This window comes from Salvelinus namaycush, chromosome 22 (assembly GCF_016432855.1).
Source record: "Salvelinus namaycush isolate Seneca chromosome 22, SaNama_1.0, whole genome shotgun sequence".
Classification (NCBI taxonomy): domain Eukaryota; kingdom Metazoa; phylum Chordata; class Actinopteri; order Salmoniformes; family Salmonidae; genus Salvelinus; species Salvelinus namaycush.
The window spans coordinates 20,705,011-20,726,418 of NC_052328.1; the positions used below are offsets into that span (position 1 = coordinate 20,705,011).

The 21,408-nt window shown below is 44.3% G+C and overlaps 1 protein-coding gene across 2 annotated transcripts in view; it reads right to left on the reverse strand.

The window, feature by feature from the left end:
* The window catches only part of LOC120017651 (cGMP-dependent protein kinase 1-like), a 168,208-nt gene that overhangs the window by 140,820 nt on the left and 5,980 nt on the right, over window positions 1-21,408 (reverse strand). The window contains exon 1 of one of the 2 annotated variants that reach the window (XM_038960561.1): window positions 2,924-3,239. The exons of the other annotated variant lie outside the window; for it this stretch is intronic. Coding sequence (XP_038816489.1) covers window positions 2,924-3,228 — 305 coding nt within the window. The 5' untranslated portion in view covers window positions 3,229-3,239. Of the gene's footprint in view, window positions 1-2,923; window positions 3,240-21,408 lie in introns of those variants that run through there. 2 annotated transcript variants of the gene reach the window in all.

Genomic DNA, 21,408 nt, shown 5'->3' on the forward strand with positions numbered 1-21,408 from the left:
CATTTGTATAAGTATCACCTTGAGTCAATACACGTTAGAATCACTTTTGGCAGCAATTACAGCTGTGAGTCTTTCTGAGTAAGTTAGCTTTGCTAACTTAGATTGTACAATATTTGCACATTATTCCTAAAAAAATGATTAAAGCTCTGTCAAGTTGGTTGTTGATCATTGCTAGACAGCCATTTTCAAGTCTTGCCATAGATTTTCAAGCTGATTCAAAACTGTAACTAGGCCACTCAGGAACATTCAAAATCATCTTGGTAAGCAACTCCAGTGCATATTTGGCCTTGTGTTTTTGGTTATTGTCCTGCTGAAAGGTGAATTTGTCTCCCAGTATCTGTTGGTAAGCAGGTTTTACACTAGGATTTTGCATATGCTTACATCTATTCCATTTATTTTTATCAACAACAACAAAAAAACTCCCTAGTCCTTGCCGATGACAAGCATACCCATAACAGAAAATATGGAGTGTGGTACTCAGTGACATGTTGTGTTGGATTTTCCCCAAACATAATGCTTTGTATTGAGGACATGAAGTTAATTTCTTTGCCACATTGTTTGCCGATGCATGTTTTGGAATATTTTTATTCTGTACAGGCATCCTTATTTTCGCTCACTCATTTAGGTTAGTATTGTGGAGTAACTATAATGTTGTTGATCCATCCTCAGTTTTCTCCTGTCACATCCATTAAACTCTGTAACTGTTTTAAAGTCACAATTGGCCTCATGGTGAAATCCCTGAGCGGTTTCCTTCCTCTCTGGCAACTGAGTTAGGAAAGACGCATGTATCTTTGTAGTGACTGAGTGTAGTGATACATCATCCAAAGTGTAATTAATAACGTCACCATACTCAAAGGGATATTCAATGTCTGCTTTTTTTATTTGTACCCATCTACCAATAGGTGCCCTTCTTTGCGAGGCATTGGAAAATGTCCCTTGTCTTTGTGGTTGAATCTGTTTGAAATTCACTGCTTGACTGAGGGACCTTACAGATCATTGTATGTGTGGGGTACAGAGATGAGATAGTCAAAAATCATGTTAAACACTATTACAGCCAGAAGAGGACTGGCCACCCCTCATAGCCTGGTTCCTCTCTAGGTTTCTTCCTAGGTTTTGGCCTTTCTAGGGAGTTTTTCCTAGCCACCGTGCTTCTACACCTGCATTACTTGCTGTTTGGGGTTTTAGGCTGGGTTTCTGTACAGCACTTTGAGATATCAGCTGATGTAAGAAGGGCTTTAAAAATACATTTGATTTGATTTGATTTACTGCACAAAGAGTGAGTCCATGCAACGTATTATGTGACTTGTTAAGCACATTTTTACTCCTGAACTTATTTAGGCTTGCTATAGCAAAGGGGTTGACTACTTATTGACTCAAGATATTTCAGCTTAATTTTTTTAATTCATGAATTAGTAAACATGTCTAAAAACACAAATCCACTTTGACATTATGGGAAATTGTGTGTAAACCAGTGAGTGACACAAAATGTTCCACAAAATGTGGAAAAAGTCAAGAGTTGTGGATACCTTCTGAAGGCACTATATGTGTTTATAGTGCCCCATCAATTTAAAATATATAGTGGACAGATTGGAGTGACAGCTAGTGTTGAACCTTAAATGGTTGAGCATTTTCCCATATCCTTTTGGTCTGTTTTGCCCTGTAGTTGCTGCCTGTTTGGAAGCGTTTGCTAACGCCTCTAGAAGTGCAAGTGACATAAAACACCAAATATTCATTAATATGATGTACTGTAATGTGTAAATACTTTACCTAGTAGCCAACCTGCTTGCACCAATCCCTTGTAAGTACATAAAAAATATTGTGAAATACAAACCCCTCCCCTCAATGAATTTCATTCATTCATCCATTAATTCATTCTGATTATTGTAGCATTTGCTTTTTTACAGTATAATACAGTCAATTTTACGGTATTGTACTGTGTGTCATTACACAGAATTTGCCACCGAGCTGCCTGTAAATGACTGTCGAATTCATGGTAATTCCTTTACAGTGCATCTGTTGGGTGTCAGACATGATTCATCTACAGAAAGCTAAATGAGTTTATTATTCAACAGTAAAAAAGCTGCAATAAAGCTGGTATTTTCTCCCCTCTGTCTTTCTCCTGTTTATGTACTCACCCACATACATTTGCATATATCCTACTGACTGACTCTGCCAGGCTGGTGTGTTTGTGTGTGTGTGTGTGAGAGAGCGAGAGAGAGAGCGAAAATGAATTAAAGATGCAATACGTAACTTTTTGGGGACCCACAAATTCACATAGAAATTTGACTTGAATAGCTGTCATTCTCATTGAAAGCAAGTCTAAGAAGCATTAGATCTGTTCTATGTGCAATATTTATATTCTTCCCGTTTTTAAGTTTTATTTTGTTTTTGCTCTTTTACTGTCGGTTTTGTACACCAGCTTCAAACAGCTGAAATGTATGGAAATATGGAAAAAATATTTCACAGCGGTTTAGATGGTACAATGGTTCTCTACACCTTACTTGCTTGTTTTGTCATAAACTGAAAATAGGTGAACTATTAGAATTTTAGCAACCAGAAAATAGCAGACACATTTCTGCATAGTGCATCTTTAATATAAATGGATGGGTGGATACATTAATTAATTAATTAATTATTTGACATTCTTCTTTCGGCTTTAAATAATTTACTCACTGAGCCATTACAGTCAAATAAGGTATATAATTTGATACGCAATGGCAAAGTGCAAAAATAAAAAATAATTCAATGTGGGAAACCCTTGATTTGAAATGGCAATAATATGACAGGTCTCACACCTGATACGCCATACGCACACTTAAAATAATGCACAATGGATAAAAACAGCCACGGGCTGTATCACATAACGTCAAAACATGATACAGTAATGCAGAAACAGGCACCCCTGTTGTAACTGTACACCTACTGTGGACTTTTGGGGTAGAAAGGCAGCGTGACATGGCTAAGATCATGGATGTCGAATGCGGTGGGTTCGGCAGATATCGCCTGTCTCTTAGTTCGTTGGTGCTCGTGCAGCTCGGTCTGTTTGACGACCTGTTGGGTGGCCGGTTTGATAACGGACCGGTATTTATCCAGTTCGTTCTGTAGTTTTTGTATTAGTTCATCTTTCTGGTCAAGCTCCAGTTCTAGCTCATCAATGAGCGCGTCCCGCTGCCGCAGCTCCTCAATCTTCTCCTGAAGCGCGTATTGGAGGTCACGCAAGGTACCCATGTTAATCCCAGACGCCAAGGGAACTTCAGAAAACTTTATCCAAAGCTATCCAGTTTATACTGTAGCGTATTCCTTCTCCTCTTCTACCCTGACTGAAAGCTGTATCCCGCATCAACAGCTTTAAACATATATCCTCCCTCCAGTCCTTGATTCCCAAACGGCTTGCTCTCCGTTGATGACAGAGTTTGAATATTTAAATAGGCAAATACAGTAGATGAGGCGACACTGAAGGTGAACCACCGAGAGCACCGCAGTCTGGAAATGTAAAGTTTGTCTTTATATCTCTAGATGAGAGTGTCAGTGGTCAGGCAGGCTGGTCCTCCCCGAGTGCGTCAAACTGCGACCTGGAGAGAGCGCAAGGCGAGAAGGGCGCCTACAGGAATCCGAGGTACAATGCAGCCTGTGCGCACGTGAGTGAATCCTGTGAGAACAACATTTACAGCGGAACTGGACCAGTCTTTGGCTAAGGTAAGTTGTCATTGAAATACATACATAGCGGGGAAGTAGGGGTGCTGAGGGTGCTGCAGCCCCCCCCCCCCCCTGAAAAATCAGAATCCTCCAAAATATTAATAAAAAAGTCCTTTATTAGTGGACTGCTATAGCCATCTGTAGTGCAGGCAAAAACTTTTTTTTAAGGTCACCCTCCCATCACATTTCCCATCATCAATCATGAATGATAATTCTTCAAGTTGTACCTGTGAAACGTCTCCATGTCAACCTTTTGATCTCAATCATTTTCATGGGAATATGAATGTAGATCTTCCTGAGTTATGTACAGTGTTGTTTCAAAGTACCGTGATGTTAAGAATTATGTACAGTGTGGTAATTTTAGAGCAAATAGTGTTAACAAACTGTAGAATAACTGTGTTTTGTTTCAATCAAAGCACATACACTGAGTGTACAAAACATTAACAAGAATGAGTAGAAGAGAGACTGTGCTTAAAGTAGAGCATTCTGCACATGTGCAGAAGCTTTGAACCTTTAGCTGTCGGAAAGAGGGTTCCAGAGAACTCGGATCGGCAGCCACTCCAAAAGATGTAGCGTTATTACAATATTGCTAATATGCTATATATAAATAAGTATGTGGACACCCCTTCAAATGACTGGATTCGGCTATTTCAACCACACCCATTGCTGACAGGTATGTCAAATAAAGCACAGAGCCATGCAATCTCCATAGACAAACAATTGCAGTACAATGGCCTTATTGAAAAGCTCACTGGCGTTCAACGTGGCACCGTCATTGGATGCCACCTTTCCAACAAGTCAGTTCGTAAAATTGCTGCCCTGCTAGAGCTGCTAAAGTCAACTGTAAATGCTGTTTTTGTGAAGTGGAAATGTCTAGGAGCAACAACGGCTCAGCCGCGAATTGGTCAGCCACACAAGCTCACAGAATGGGACCGCCGAATGCTTAAGCGCGTAGCCCATAAAAAATCATGTGTCCTCGGTTACAACACTCACTACCGAGTTCCAATGTGCCTCTGGAAGCAACATCAACACAATAACTGTTAGTCAGGAGCTTCATGAAATGGGTTTCCATGGCCAAGCAGCCACACACAAGCCTGCAATGCCAAGCATCGGCTGGAGTGGTGTAAAGCTCACTGCCATTGGACTCTGGAGCAGTGGAAACACGTTCTCTGGAGTGATGAATCAAGCTTCACCATCTGGCAGTCCGACAGACGAATCTGGGTTTCACGGATGCCAGGAGAACGCTACCTGCCCGAATGCATAGTGCCAACAGTAAAGTTTGGTGGAGGAGGAATAATGATCTGGGGCTGTTTTTCATCGGACTAGGCCCCTTAGTTCCAGTAAAGGTAAATCTTAACGCTACAGCATACGTTCTAGACCATTCTGTTCTTCCAACTTTGTTGCAAAAGTTTAGGGGAAGGCCCTTTCCTGTTTCAGCATGACAATGCCCCCGTGCACAAAGCGAGGTGCATACAGAAATGGTTGGTCGAGATTGGTGTGGAAGAACTTGATTGGCTTCGACAGAGCCCTGACCTCAACCCCATCGAACACCTTTGGGATGAATTGGAAGGCCGACTGCGAGCCAGGCTTAATCGCCCAGCATCAGTGCCCAACCTCAGTAATGCTCTTGTGGCTGAATGGAAGCAAATCCCAGTAGCAATATTCCAACATCTAGTGGAAAGCCTTTCCAGAAGAGTGGAGGCTGTTATAGCAGCAAAGGGGGGACCATCTCCATATTAATGCCTGTGGTTGTGGAATGAGTTGTTCGATCAGCAGGTGTCCACATACTTTTGGTCATGTAGTGTACCGTTTTAAGTCCTTTCAGATGTCTGATGCACGAGGGGTCAAAAAGCTATAGAAGGACTTGATTCATATACACCATATAAAGGCAGAGGGATGGAGGGTGATAATGAGGATGATGATGGTGACCTGAGTGGGAGGTAACTGTATCCCTCTGGTGAGGTAATGACCAGCACCTTCCTTATCTAATCTGCAGTCTTCACTCTGAGCTGTGGCGTCAGCTTGTGTTATGTCATTAATGCATCTAAAACCCACTGAACTTCATTAGACCTTATACTCACTGGTCTCATCCAGAAGACGTTACATCACTGATGAAGGCAAATGCAGCTGAGTGTTTATGTTAAATCAAAATGCAGGGATGTGTGATATTGTAAAATCAAAGGACGGTAGTCACTACATGGTCATGTCAGAAACGCCATTGTAATTTCGTCACTAATGACAAACAAGTAGCCTACATTAGCTTTTTATTCCTAATTTAGTGGTAGGGTCAGGCTTAAGGTCAAGGTTGGGGTTAATGGTTAGAATCTTATTTGTGGTTAGAAAGCGCTGTAGCTCTGATCATTCCACCATGGCCAGTCACCAGACAGTTGACCTGAAAAAAAGATCAAAACTGCCCTCTTGTGGTTGTATGTGATACCAGTGACTGGGCAGTTAGGCAGAATATCTGACAGCTGATAGAATGTCTGGTGCACACACACTTTTGTTCAATGAAACTCAGAAACCAATGATCTAGAGAAATACCATTATTGGATCCTAACCATGCTGAACTGTAATACAGATCTTAATAATAATAATATATGCTTTTAGCGGCTAACAGTCATGCGTGCATACATTTTACATACGGGTGGTCCCGGGAATCAAACCCACTATACTGGCTTTGCAAGTGCCATGCTCTACAAACTAAGCTATAGAGGACCACAAACTGTGACTGAAGGATCCTTCTCCATGTTTTCGAAAGGTCTAGATAGAAGAGTTTGTGCTGCCCAACCATTCAACAGCTGTTTTTACCATGTTATTATGTGCTATGACAATGCTATTACAGCTCTATTATCACACTGTAAGACTGTCTATGATACGGTGACAGTGATATATCATATTGGCTGTAATAGTGTAGCGATGAGAGTTGGCTTGAAGATCAAGAGCCTGAACCTTTTAGTGGGTGCTTCAGGGGCAACAAAGTTTAAACTACTCTGACATAATATATGATATGGTAAAACAAGAAGGCTTATCACTTATGCAAAGGAACAGTTTAAGTGCCAAATTTATCCTCGTTTCCCTTTTAGCTTCAGATGTCATTTGTGAGGAAATAAAGTATTAGTGTAAACAAAATACTTTACTGAAGACCATATTACACAAACCTACAGACCTACATATTCAGGATCTTAATTTGATCACCCTGTTGCAGGATATATTTTCTGAAACTTTCCAGGAAATGTAAAACTTGTAATGTATTTGAAGTTTGAAAAGTTTTCTGAAGTTTGTAATTTCCACTTTGAAATTCCAGACTTGATTTTCCCTTACGAAAAATGTATTAACCCCTACAAAAATGTCCAATAATTATAATCCACATAATAATTCACATTTCCTGTGGCTGCAGGATTATTTTCCTGCTGTAGCAAACTGGCTCAAATTAAGATCCTACAACTGTATGAGGCATTCTAGGTACAGGACTTTTTCCTGGCCAAGTAATATGACCAAGAAAACATGCCCTGCATCCCAATACTTCCCTTTACGGAAAAAAAAGACTGGAATAAGTAGTATAGTGGATGAACACTCAGTCTAACCCATGCTTAAACCAATGCTTTTATATTTGTAGGGAGTAGGGCACTGATCACATCAACTCCTGGCACTAGGAATTATTTACATCTTCTGGATGGCCGCTGTTTTGCGAACTCCGACCCAACTTTGGTGTTTTGTCATTTATTTCTACTCTATTTTCACGAAATGTATCCGTTATTATTTCTTACAACCGACAAGAACTCTTGAACATCAGATCGGCAGTTACTTACCCCAATTCCTGCTTCTATTTCGATTCATCTGCCCTGTACTCTCTCTGTAATTCCAACCCAATTTCCAGGCTACCCAAGAGGAAAAAACGGTGTTACAGAGGCAAGAGAGGGGGGATCCTGGTGAGATTAAGGCAAAGGGAAAACCGGCCACCTCTTCCCTCCATTCTACTGGATAATGTACAGTCACTTGATAATAAGATGGATGACCTCCGATCGCGGATTGGCTACCAACGGGACTCTCGGAACTGCAATATTCTTTGCTTTTCAAAAACTTGGCTCTCGGACATGATAACCCCATGGCTATCCAACTCGATGGATTCTCCATTCACCGGGTGGACAGGACAGTGAAGTCAGGGAAATCGAGAGGGGAGGGGTTTGCCTCTTCATCAACTCCAAGTGGTGTGCTAATTCCAGTGCGGTGGAAGTGTCAACCCACTGTTCACCCGTCTTGGAATACCTGATGGTCAAATGCCGACCCTTCTATCTCCCGAGGGAGTTTTCAGCTGTTATAGTGACTGCTGTATACACCACAATAAAAAGAACAAGCTGGCGCTTAACAAACTGTACAAGGCTATAAACAAGCAGGAAAACCTATACCCAGAGGCTGCCTTTCTGGTTGCCGCGATTTTAATTCGGCGTCACTAAGACATGTGATGCCCTACCTTCCATCAACACGTCTCCAACGCCACAAGCAGCGATAAAGTCCTAGACCACTGCTATTGTGCATGAAGCAAACGTCACAATGAAGCATTAGGTACACCTCTACTCCACAATGATGGTCAATAGGTCAACTTTCAGCAACCAGATAAGTAGATAATAAGCAAGCATAGAAGGCCCTCCCTTGTCCGCCATTTGGTAAATCAGATCATTACTGCGTACTTTAGCTTCCTGTTTACAAGCTGAAGCTGAAACAGAAAGTACCCGCGATTCGCTCCGTTGAGAAATGGTCACCAGAATCAGAGGTTATGCTACAGGACTGCTTTGCTAGCGTTGATTGGAATATGTTTCCGGACATTGGAAATGCATCAGCGACGTTGTACCCATGGTAAGGGTTTGCTGCTTCTCCAATCAAAAGCCCTGGATTAACACTGAGGTTGGTGCTAAACTAAAGAACAGGGCTACCGCACACAGAGCTTTTTCCTGGCCAAGTGATATGCTACAGCAAAAGACTGAAATAAGTACAAGAAGGCCTGCTATTTCCTTCGCAGAGTCATCAAACGAGCAAAAGGACAATATAGGAATTAGGTGGAATCATATTGCACAGGCTCCGACGCCCACCGCATGTGGCAGGGGCTACAGCCCATTACGGATTACAAAGAAAGACCCAACCGTGATCTGCCTAACGATGCCTCTCTACCAGACAAACTCAATGCATTTTATGCACGTTTTGACAACAACAACAATGAGACAGGTGTGAGGGCCGTCACCGACCCAGAGGATTGGGTGATGTCGCTCTCCGAGGCTGACGTGAGAGGGTCTTTAATCAGGTCAACACCCGCAAGGACGCGGGCCCCGAAGGTATTCCAAGGTGCATTCTCAGAGCATGCGCAAAACAGCTAGAAGGCATATTCACAATAATTTTCCACCTCTCCTTGTCCCAGTCTGTAATCCCCACATGTTTTAAGATGACCAAAATCATTCCTGTTCCTAAGAACTCTGAGGCTTCAAGCCACTATGACTACCGCCCTGTAGCACTCACTTCTGCAATCATGAAGTGCTTTGAAAGGCTGGTTATGGCACACATTAACTCCACCATCCCAGCCACCCTAGACCCACTCCAATTAGCATACCGCCTCAACAGATCCATAGACGACGCAATCTCGATTGCTCTCCACACTGCCCTCACCGACCTAGATAAGAGGAATACCTATGTGAGAATGCTGTTCATTGACTACAGCTCAATGTTCAACACCATTGTCCCCTCCAAGATCGTCACCGAGCTTAGGACACTGGGTCTGAACACCTTGCTCTGCAACTGGATCCCAACTTCCTGACGGGCTGACCCCAGAGGGTGAGGGTAGGCAACATCTTCTCTGCCACACTGACCCTTAACACAGGGGTGTGTGCTTAGTCCCCTCCTACACTCCCTCTTCACCCACAACTGTGTGGCCACGCACGACTCCAACACCATTGTCAAGTTCGCTGACGACACGACGGTGGTAGGCCTGGTCACCGATGACGATGAGTCAGCCTACAGGGAGGAGGTCAGTAACCTGGTAGTGTGGTGCTGGACCAAAACCCTCTCCCTCAACATTAGCAAGACCAAGGAGCTAATCGTGGGGTACAGGAAAAAGGGGGAGCGAGCACGTCCCCATCCACATCGACTGGGCGGCAGTGGAGCAGGTAGACAGCTTCAAATTCCTCTGTGTCCAAATCACTAAAGACTTAAAAGGATCTAAACACACACGCACAGCCGTGAAGAAGGCGTGACAGTGTCTCTTCCCCCTCAGGAGGTTGAAAAGGTTTGGCACGGGCCCTCAAATCCTTAAAAGGTTCTATAGCTGTACCATTGAGAGCATATTGACTGGCTGCATCACTGCTTCGTTTGGGAATAGCACCGCCCTCGATTGCATGGTGCTACAGAGGATTGTGCAGACAGCCAAGTACATCACTGGGGCCGAGCTCCCTGCCATCCAGGACCTCTATATCAGGCGGTGTGAAAAGAAGGCCCGGAAAGACTCATCAAAGACTTCAACCACCCAAGCCATAGACTATTTTCTCTGCTGCTGCATGGCAAGAGGTACCGGTGCATCAAGTCTGACAGCAACAGGCTCTTGAACAGCTTCTATCACCAAACAATACGACTGATAAATAGCTAACAAATTAGCTACACAGACTATCTGTACACCTTGTATCTTTAATGACCTTTTATTTTATTATGCACACTCACAGGGCCCTACACACTCACACACATCACACCCAAACGCTCCATCATTTGCTCACTCACATATAATATGCACATGCATTTATACTGACTCTACACACCCGCACACCCAGTCACATACAAGCTGCTGCTACTCTGTTTATCCTATATCCTGTTGCCTAGTCCCCTTACCCCTCTACATACACTGCATTCGAAAAGTATTCAGACCCCTTGACTTTTTCCACATTTTGTTACGTTACAACCTTATTCTACAATGGATTAAATTAAAAATGTTCCTCATCAATCTACACACAATACCCCATAATGGCAAAGTGAAAATAGGATTTTAGAAATGTTTGCAAATGTATTCAAAATAAAAAACAGAAATACCTTATGTACTTAATTATTCAGACCCTTTGCTATGAGAGTCGAAATTGAGCTCATGTACATCCTGTTTCCGTTGATCATCCTTGAGATGTTTCTACAACTTGATTGGAGTCCACCTGTGGTAAATTAAATTGATTGGTCATGATTTGGAAAGGCACACACCTGTCTATATAAGGTCCCACAGTTGACAATGCAGAGCAGAAACCAAGCCATGAGGTTGAAGGAATTGTCTGTAGAGCTCCGAGACAGGATTGTTTCGAGGCCTAGATCTGGGGAAGGGTACCAAAAAATGTCTGCAGCACTGAAGGTCACCAGGAACACAGTGGCTTCCATCATTCTTAAATTGGAGAAGTTTGGAACCACCAAGACTCTACCTAGAGTTGGCCGCCCGCACAAACTGAGCAATCGGGGGAGAAGGGCCTTGGTCAGGGAGGTGACCAAGAACCCAATGGTCACTCTGACAGAGCTCCAGAGTTCCTCTATGGAGATGGAAGAACCTTCCAGAAGGACAACCATCTCTGCAGCACTCCACCAATCAGGCCTTTATGGTAGAGTGGCCAGACGGAAGCCAAAAGGCACCTAAAGAAACAAGATTCTCTCGTCTGATGAAACCAAGATTGAACTCTTTGGCCTGAATGCCAAGCGTCACGTGTGTTGGAAACCTTGCACCATCCCTACGGTGAAGCATGGTGGTGGCAGCATTATGCTATGGGGATGTTTTTCAGTGGCAGGGACTGTGAGACTATCAGGATCGAGGGAAAGATGAACGGAGCAAAGTACAGAAAGATCTTTGATGAAAACCTGCTCCAGAGCACTCAGGAACACTGGGGCGAAGGTTCACCTTCCAACAGGACAACAACCCTAACCACACAGCCAAGACAGCACAGGAGTGACTTCGGGACAAGTCTCTGCATGTCCTTGAGTGGCTCAGCCAGAGCCCAGACTTGACCCTGATCGAACATCTCTGGAGAGACCTGAAAATAGCTGTGCAGCAATGTTCCCATCCAACCTGACAGATCTTGAGAGCATCTGCAGAGAAGAATGGGAGAAACTCCCCAAATACAGGTATGCCAAGCTTGTAGCATCATACCCAAGAAGACTCAGGGCTGTAATCACTGCCTGTAACGTTCGTCTTGTGGTGATTGAACGGACCAAGGCGCAGCGGGTGATGAATACATACTGAATTTATTAAACAGACGAAACACTGACAAAACACTAGAACAAACTACAAAACAATAAACGAAGGCAACAGACCTGAAACAAACGAACTTACATATAGACGAAGAACGCACGAACAGGAACAGACTACCTAAAATGAACGAACAAACGAAACAGTCCCATGTGGTATACACAGACACAGGAACAATCACCCACAAACAAACAGTGAGAACAACCTACCTTAATATGGCTCTCAATCAGAGTAAACGACACACACCTGCCTCTAATTGAGAACCATACCAGGCAAACCATTAACCCAACATAGAAAACACATAACATAGACTACCCACCCCAACTCACGCCCTGACCAATTAAACACATACAAAACAACAGAAAACAGGTCAGGAACGTGACAGAACCCCCCCCTCAAGGTGCGAACTCCGGGCGCACCCCTAAAACTCAAGGGGAGGGTCTGGGTGGGCATCTGTCCGCGGTGGCGGCTCCGGCGGTGGACGAGGACACCACTCCACCACTGTCTTTGTCCCCCTCCTTAGCGTCCTTTGAGTGGCGACCCTCGCCCCCGACCATGGTCCAGGAACCTTCACCAACGCCCCTCTAAAATAGAGGAGACAACTCAGGACAGAGAGGTAGCTCAGGACAAAGAGGTAGCGCAGGACAAAGAGGTAGCTCAGGACAGAGGGACAACTCAGGACGAATGGCAGCTCCGGACTGAATGGCAGCTCCGGACTGAATGGCAGCTCCGGACTGAATGGCAGCTCCGGACTGAATGGCAGCTCCGGACTGAATGGCAGCTCCGGACTGGGTGGCAGCTCCGGACTGGGTGGCAGCTCCGGACTGGGTGGCAGCTCCGGACTGGGTGGCAGCTCATGACTGAATGGCAGCTCATGACTGAATGGCAGCTCATGACTGAATGGCAGCTCATGACTGTAGGGCAGCTCATGACTGTAGGGCAGCTCATGACTGTAGGGCAGCTCATGACTGTAGGGCAGCTCATGACTGGAGGGCAGCTCATGACTGGAGGGCAGCTCATGACTGTAGGACAGCTCATGACTGGAGGGCAGCTCATGACTGGAGGGCAGCTCATGACTATAGGGCAGCTCATGACTGTAGGGCAGCTCTGGCAGCTCCTGACTGGCTGGCGGCTCTGGCAGCTCCTGACTGGCTGGCGGCTCTGGCAGCTCCTGACTGGCTGGCGTCTCTGGCAGCTCCTGACTGGCTGGCGTCTCTGGCAGCTCCTGACTGGCTGGCGTCTCTGGCAGCTCCTGACTGGCTGGCGTCTCTGGCAGCTCCTGACTGGCTGGCGTCTCTGGCAGCTCCTGACTGGCTGGCGGCTCTGGCAGCTCCTGACTGACGGACGGCTCTAGCGGCTCCTGACTGACGGACGGCTCTAATGGCTCGGGACAGACGGGCGGCTCTAATGGCTCGTGGCAGACGGATGACTCAGATGGCGCTGGGCAGACAGATGGCTCAGATGGCGCTAGGCAGACAGATGGCTCAGACGGCGCTGGGCAGACAGATGGCTCAGATGGCGCTGGGCAGACAGATGGCTCAGATGGCGCTAGGCAGACAGATGGCTCAGACGGCGCTGGGCAGACGGATGGCTCAGATGGCGCTGGGCAGACGGATGGCTCAGACGGCGCTGGGCAGACGGATGGCTCAGACGGCGCTGGGCAGGCAGGCAGCTCAAACGGCGCTGGACAGACGAGCAGTGCAGGCGGCGTTGAGCAGACGAGCAGTGCAGGCAGTTCAGACGGCACTGGGCAGGCAGGCAGCTCTGACCCGCTGAGGCGCACTGTAGGCCTGGTGCGTGGTGCCGGAACTGGTGGTACCGGACTGGAGACACGCACCTCAAGGCTAGTGCGGGGAGCAGGAACAGGGCACACTGGACTCTCGATGCGCACTATAGGCCTGGTGCGTGGTACCGGCACTGGTGGTACCGGGCTGAGGGCACGCACCTCAGGGCGAGTGCGGGGAGAAGGAACAGTGCGTACAGGGCTCTGAGGACGCACAGGAGGCTTGGTGCGTGGTGCCGGAACTGGAGGCACTGGGCTGGAGACACGCACCACAGGGAGAGTGCGTGGAGGAGGAACAGGGCTCTGGAGACGCACTGGAAGCCTGGTGCGTGGTGTAGGCACTGGTGGTACTGGGCTGGGGCCACGCACCATAAGGCGAGTGCGGGGTGCTGGAACTGGAGGTACTGGGCTGGGGCGGGAAGGTGGCGCCGGATATACCGGACCGTGCAGGCGTACTGGCTCCCTTGAGCACTGAGCCTGCCCAACCTTACCTGGTTGAATCCTCCCCGTAGCCCGTCCAGTGCGGGGAGGTGGAATAACCCGCACTGGGCTGTGTTGGCGAACCGGGGACACCATGCGTAAGGCTGGTGCCATGTACACCGGCCCGAGGAGACGTACTGGAGGCCAGATATGTAGAGCCGGCTTCATGGCACTTGGCTCAATGCTCAATCTAGCCCGGCTAGTGCGGGGAGGTGGAATAACCCGCACCGGGCTATGAACACGTACAGGAGACACCATGCGCTCTACTGCGTAACACGGTGTCTGCCCGTACTCTCGCTCTCCACGGTAAGCATGGGAAGTGGGCGCAGGTTTCCTACCTGCCCTCGCCACACTACCCTTTAGCCCCCCCCCAAGAAATTTTTGGGTGAGCCTCTCGGGCTTCCAGCCGCTCTGCCTTGCTAGCGCCTCATAATGCCGCCTCTCCGCTTTAGATGCCTCCAGCTCCGCTTTTGGGCGGCGACACTCCTCTGGCTCTGCCCAGGGTCCTTCTCCGTCCAGAATCTCCTCCCATGTCCATTCCTCCTTGAACCACTGCTGCTGTCGCTGTTGCCCGTTAACCCGCTGCTTGATCCGGGTTTGGTGGGTGATTCTGTAACGTTCGTCTTGTGGTGATTGAACGGACCAAGGCGCAGCGGGTGATGAATACATACTGAATTTATTAAACAGACGAAACACTGACAAAACACTAGAACAAACTACAAAACAATAAACGAAGGCAACAGACCTGAAACAAACAAACTTACATATAGACGAAGAACGCACGAACAGGAACAGACTACCTAAAATGAACGAACAAACGAAACAGTCCCATGTGGTATACACAGACACAGGAACAATCACCCACAAACAAACAGTGAGAACAACCTACCTTAATATGGCTCTCAATCAGAGGAAACGACACACACCTGCCTCTAATTGAGAACCATACCAGGCAAACCATTAACCCAACATAGAAAACACATAACATAGACTACCCACCCCAACTCACGCCCTGACCAATTAAACACATACAAAACAACAGAAAACAGGTCAGGAACGTGACACTGCCAAAGGTGCTTCAACAAAGTATTGAGTAAAGGTCTGAATACTTATGTAAATGTAATATTGCAGTTTTGTTTTTGTTTTTGCTAAAATGTCTAAAAAATATATATTTTTTTTTTTCTTCTAGTAAAACATTGTTATTTATTATTGCATTGATGGGTTTTGAGTTTGCAAGAAAAGCATTTCACTGTACTTGTGCATGAAGCAAACTTGACAATGAAGCATTAGGTACACCTCTACTCCACAATGATGGTCAATAGGTCAACTTTCAGCAACCAGATAAGTAGATTATAACCTAAATGGCAGCTGACCCTACTCTTCTGGCTACATCTAGAAGTTTCATCCACATACTTTATGGCCAAATTTACATTACACATTAAACATGTGTTTCTCCCTTTGATTTTCCTCCTCTCATCCCCTCCTTTCCCCTCCATCCCTCCCAGCTTTGCAGCCTCCCTATGCCCTTCAAACCAACTCTGTGTCGGAGAAAGGCTTTAAATTTCATCTCCCTTTACTTCCAGCTCAGCCCTTTCCTATGGCGATCAATAGGAACAGGATCCATTGCTCCAGGCTCTGTAATCCGATGATGGCTGGTGCCAGGTTCTGACACTAATAGAGGTCACTCTGTCTCAGTGTCTCGGACCCCTAGCAGAGCCACGAGCAGGTAGACAAAGCCAGATCCGTTAAATAACAACACACATCCCATCCTCTAACCAGGAATTAAGACATGCCATCCTTTTCATCAGCTAACTGTGGCCTTGGACCACTACTGTATCAGCAACCCTGAAGGTATTCTTCTTAATAGAAGATAACAAATACCAGAAGACTTGAAAGGAATTATTTTTCACTTTCATGGCATTACTCTTTATGGATAATGACATTGTCCTCTGACAGATGGCGCCATGCTAAAGTGACACGTTTCCAGGAGCCAGCTGTCTTGCAAACTGTGGAAAAATCTAGATTTTGTTCATCGGCGTGACACTAGTTCCTAACTTCTGAAAATCACTGCGCTTTCCCATTAATCGCTATGGAACACCAGCAGACCTAAAGGCCTGAATACATTTGTTATCGAAACATTATTTCTAAACATTTCTTTATTATTCTTATTTTTTCAGAAGGATCATTATGGCCTGACAGAGCACTGTATAATTCATTAACACTCTTGTCATCTTCTTGTCATTTAGTTCTTTCAGAGCAATTTGTTTGTGTAAAAATGTAAATTCCTATTATCTGGTTACCTGACAGTCAGTTTATATTGGCCTTTTATTGTTTGTGCAGTGGGTTCTGTTTGCAATCTAATCCAGACCCACATAATGGTTAGTATTTGATAACTGTAGGCAGATAATAACCCAAATCTAGTCTTGAGTTTCAGTAATGTAAATTAACCATGACGAGAGACAGTGCGAAATTGTCTCGCCACAAATTAGCTCATGTTAACACAATTTGGCTCTGTAATTTCACTGTGCACATCATGTTGGCATTGAGTCGTTCCATGTCATTTCAGCAAGACATAACACCCACCATCTCAGATTGTTCTAAAATCGTTTAGGTAGTTAGAAACAGGTATGATAGGCATTACTGAAACATTATTTTGTTGAAATGTAATTTGATCTCTTAGAAATTAAGCTAATTAAGTGCATCTAAATTGGCCATTTTAATTTATAGCATTCAGATAATATTCAATAAATATAGTACCCAAAATCCGATCTGGACCAAACTTCTTCCTACCAATGAACACATGAGAAATCAAATGAAATGGTCAAAACACCCACAGATATTTTTACCTGTTCAGAGATATTAGTCATTGAAGTCACTTGCATTATTTACCATAAATTAGTGTGAAAATACCAGGTTTTGACCACTAGATGCAGTGGTTCCTACTATACTGCCACACTCTTTCATCCATTCAGCTTATTTCTTGTGTTTATTTTATAGATAATAATAATAAAATAATTATTATTTATTTAACTTGTTTAGCGCTTTTCATTCAATTAAATAATCTCAAAGTGCATAAAAAGCGAAACAAACAAACAACACATGTACATTGAGATGGTACAGATGGAGATTGAAAGTCTCTATTTGGCTTGGGATGAAAGGCTGGAAGCTGAGGCAGTTTGGATTGGAACGGCAGTGTAGCTTCATGGGAGGGGGCATCGATGGTACAGCCAGAGATAAACAAAGACAGTCTGACAAACAGTACACAACATCTGCTTCTCCAACGGTCAGTTCCTCTATAGGACCCACTCCTCTGTAGGTACTGGTCCTCCATTGCTGAACATGTGGAACCCACCTGGGTGATGCCACGGCTGCTGTAAAGCGCACAAATAAACACCACATCTTGGCAGTGGTCAAGAACAGTCCCTGAGCCTCTTCTGCCATCTCTAGAAACAGCATGCAGTACTTGTTGTAATTCTTCCCGACAGATTAAACAACAGAGCCGGGGATGCATTATTTGAATCAAAACAGCCAGCTAGCTATAAGCCAAAAACACTGTATATACTTTCCAATCACAATTCTGCAACTCTAAAAGTCAAGATCACGAGATGTAAGTGATCAACCTCCAGAGCAGTCAAACCCCAAAACATCTATATAAAAAATGCTACAAACATCCAATAGATCACAACCTTTTCTTTGCAACTTTGTTTAGAAAACCAATATCTTTTGTTGATGATGAAAATAAATTGTGTGGCCATCATTACAATTCAAGCAAGTTCTCCATGAAAGCAATTCAGTTAGTCCTTCTCTTAGAAACCTAATCCTTCAACCCCAACTCTCCTTGAATAGTCCAACACATAGAAGCTCTCCGAGAGGGCTATCCCTATGGTGCAATTATCATACTGTATGAAGAATTTTGCTACAAGCCCAAAACTTTAATGGAGAAATGGGCTAGGGGGTAAAATGTTGCGACAACCCTAAAATAAATAATACAACTATAAACCATTGCATGGCAGTTGTATGTTTTTCAATAAAATTCTTAGAAAGCAGCTCTATCTGTAGTGTGATTAGTGACATTTACTATTAAACCCAACACAACCCAGCCCAAAACCATTACCATTGCAAAACAATATACAGTGTGCGTTTGGGACTGTTACCATTGAAGAGCATTATAGGCCATAACATTGAAACCATTAGAACTACGGTAACCTAAGGGTTTGCTTGTTCACCGTGAATGATCTAACACACACAAAGAGGCCGTGGACACAGATTAAGCATAAGAGAAGGAAAAACGGAATTGCTTTTATGGAAGACTGGTATGAATTGTCGGCAGAAGCTACTGGTTTTCTATCCAAAGTTGCAAAGGAAATGTTGTGATCTAAATAGCAAACGCAAGAGACCAGGAAAACGTATAAAAGAGTGTGGCAGTATAGCAGGAAAAGCGGCATCTAGTGGTCAAAGTCTAGTACTTTCACACTAATTGATGGCAAATAATGCAAACAACTTCACTGACACGTTTCTTTGAACAGGGGAAAATAACCATCACCAGATTCACAGGGAATTCATTACATACAGTTTCAGTCAAAAATTTGAACACACCTACACATTCAAGGGTTTTTCTTCATTTTTACTATTTTCTACATTGTAGAATAATAGTGAAGACATCAAAGCTATTAAATAACACATATGGAATCAACACCAAAAAAGTGTTAAACCTATCAAAATATATTTTAGATAATTCAAAGTAGCCACCCTTTGCCTTCATGACAGCTTTGCACAGTATTGGCATTCTCTCAACCAGCTTCACCTGGAATGCTTTGCCAACAGTCTTGAAGGATTTCCCACATATGCTGAGCACTTGTTGACTGCTTTTCCTTAACTCTGCGGTCCAACTCATCCCAAACCATCTCAATTGGGTTGAGGTCGGGTGATTTTGGAGGCCAGGTCATCAGGTCATCTGATGCAGCACACAGCCTGGTGGTGTGTTGGGACATTGTCCTGTTGAAAAACAAATGATAGTCCCACTAAGCGCTAACCAGATTGGATGGCGTATCACTGCAGAATGCTGTGGTAGCCATGCTGGTTAAGTGTGCATTGAATTCTAAATAAATCACAGACAGTGTCACCAGCAAATCACCCCCACACCATCACACCTCCTCCTCCATGCGTAACGGTAGGAATCACACATGCGGAGATCATCCGTTCACTTTCTCTGCGATCACAAAGACACAGCGGTTCGGAACGAAAATTATCAAATTTGGACTCATCAGACAAAAGGACAGATTTCCACTTTCCTAATGTTCATTGCTCGTGTTTCTTGGCCCAAGCAATTCTCTTCTTATTATTGGTGTCCTTTAGTAGTGGTTTCTATGGAGCAATTCGACCATGAAGGCCTGATTCACTCAGTCTCCTCTGAACAGTTGATGTTGAGATGTGTCTGTTACTTGAACTCTGTGAAGCATTTATTTGGGCTGCAATTTCTGAGACTGGTAACTCCAACGAACTTAACCTCTGCAGCAGCGGTAAATCTGGGTCTTCCTTCCTCATGAGAGCCAGTTTCATCATAGTGCCTGATGGTTTTTGCGACTGCACTTGAAGAAACTTTCAAACTTCTTGAAATTTTCCGGATTGACTGACCTTCATGTCTTAAAGTAATGTGAGCGTTTAGTCACGGTAATTAGTCTTCTCCAAGTTCTGTTGATGCTGATCGTCATTAGTAGCCTACCAAACTAACTGCCTGGTACTCAGCACTCTGTTAATCAAACACTTCATGAGAGCCCATGAGCTCATATTGCACAATAGGCTATGCAATTGCGTGAGGAAACAGAGTGATGGCCTCTATTAAAAGAACAGGACCCCATCAGCTTTCTACAGGATAGGCCTACTATATTTATTTCTTAACTTTCCTACTATTAAGCACATTGCTTCTCTTTAAAACAGGACTATAGCCTACCTGGCTTGGATGAAAATGAAACACGAGAAAGCGCCCTCCATTCGTTATTTAAGTGCATACAGTAGATTACATGTATATTTTTCCCCTTCCCCTGTTTCGAGACAGATGTAGGATAATGGTCCATTCTAAATCAAAAGACATTTCACACATACTATTTAGTATATGTAAAGACAAGATTAAATCAAGAATAGTCTGATGGGTGACAATATTAGCCTATCACTTGTGAATAATATATTATCACTAGTGAATGATGCCCAACTTGTGTCCAGTAAGGGAATAAACAGCGCATGGCTTTTTTTGCAACTTTTTCAAATCATAGTCACACACCTCATGTAGCCTAGCCAATAGGCATATATGTTTTGATAAGGTTTGTATCACAACTAAAGTGGCCAAATAACTTAACTTAACTTAAAATGAAGCATATTAATTCACTTTACAACAAGTGTAGAGCCTAACTGGCATACTGTACATACACATCGCATGAGTTTGAAGTTTGGTGAAGATCATTTTCACCATAAAAATACACCTTTATAACAAAAGCATTACATGCATAATCGCATTTGTGGTCACTTTTGAGAATGGGGTCTTCCCGCTATGGAACATTCGCACTTATAGCCTACTGCCACGTGCGCATTGCTGTGCTTATAATATGAAGAAATAGCCTAATAATTGTTCAAAATTTTAAGTTAAACACTCTGATCTGTTGCGTCAGCCTCATTGCTTAAAAAAGGTTTGGGATGCAAGTGGTTGTATTTATTTGGGATGTATCGCATCACACAACTGTCCAAGACTATGTTTGTAATATTTATTTCTCGCACAGAATAGAATAGGTCAACTTTTGTACTATGGGATAGTAGATTGACATAGGCTAGTGCTTTTGCTGTTCGTTAGGCCTACTCGACATGTTGACTGACAAAAAGTAAATGTAGACAGTTCTTCCAATATCTTCAATATGCGCCTTGGAATTGGATAAGGACGCACGCAGTTGTGTCCCCGATGTGTCTGTCTTCACTTGTAGCCTTTGAGACAGACCCGATCACGTGACAGGCATTGGCTAACAATAACTTACCTATTTGAGAGAGCCATGTGAGTGAGAGGGGCTTTGAAGCACGCAGCCAGGAGAAGGGATTTATAATTATTATATTCAGCCCAAGGGCACAATGGCCACTGGCCGCAAAAGGCATGTTTTTTATTAAGGGGCATTATGGCCACACAAAGGGGATCCCGCCGGGAAATTTGAGGCATTATCAA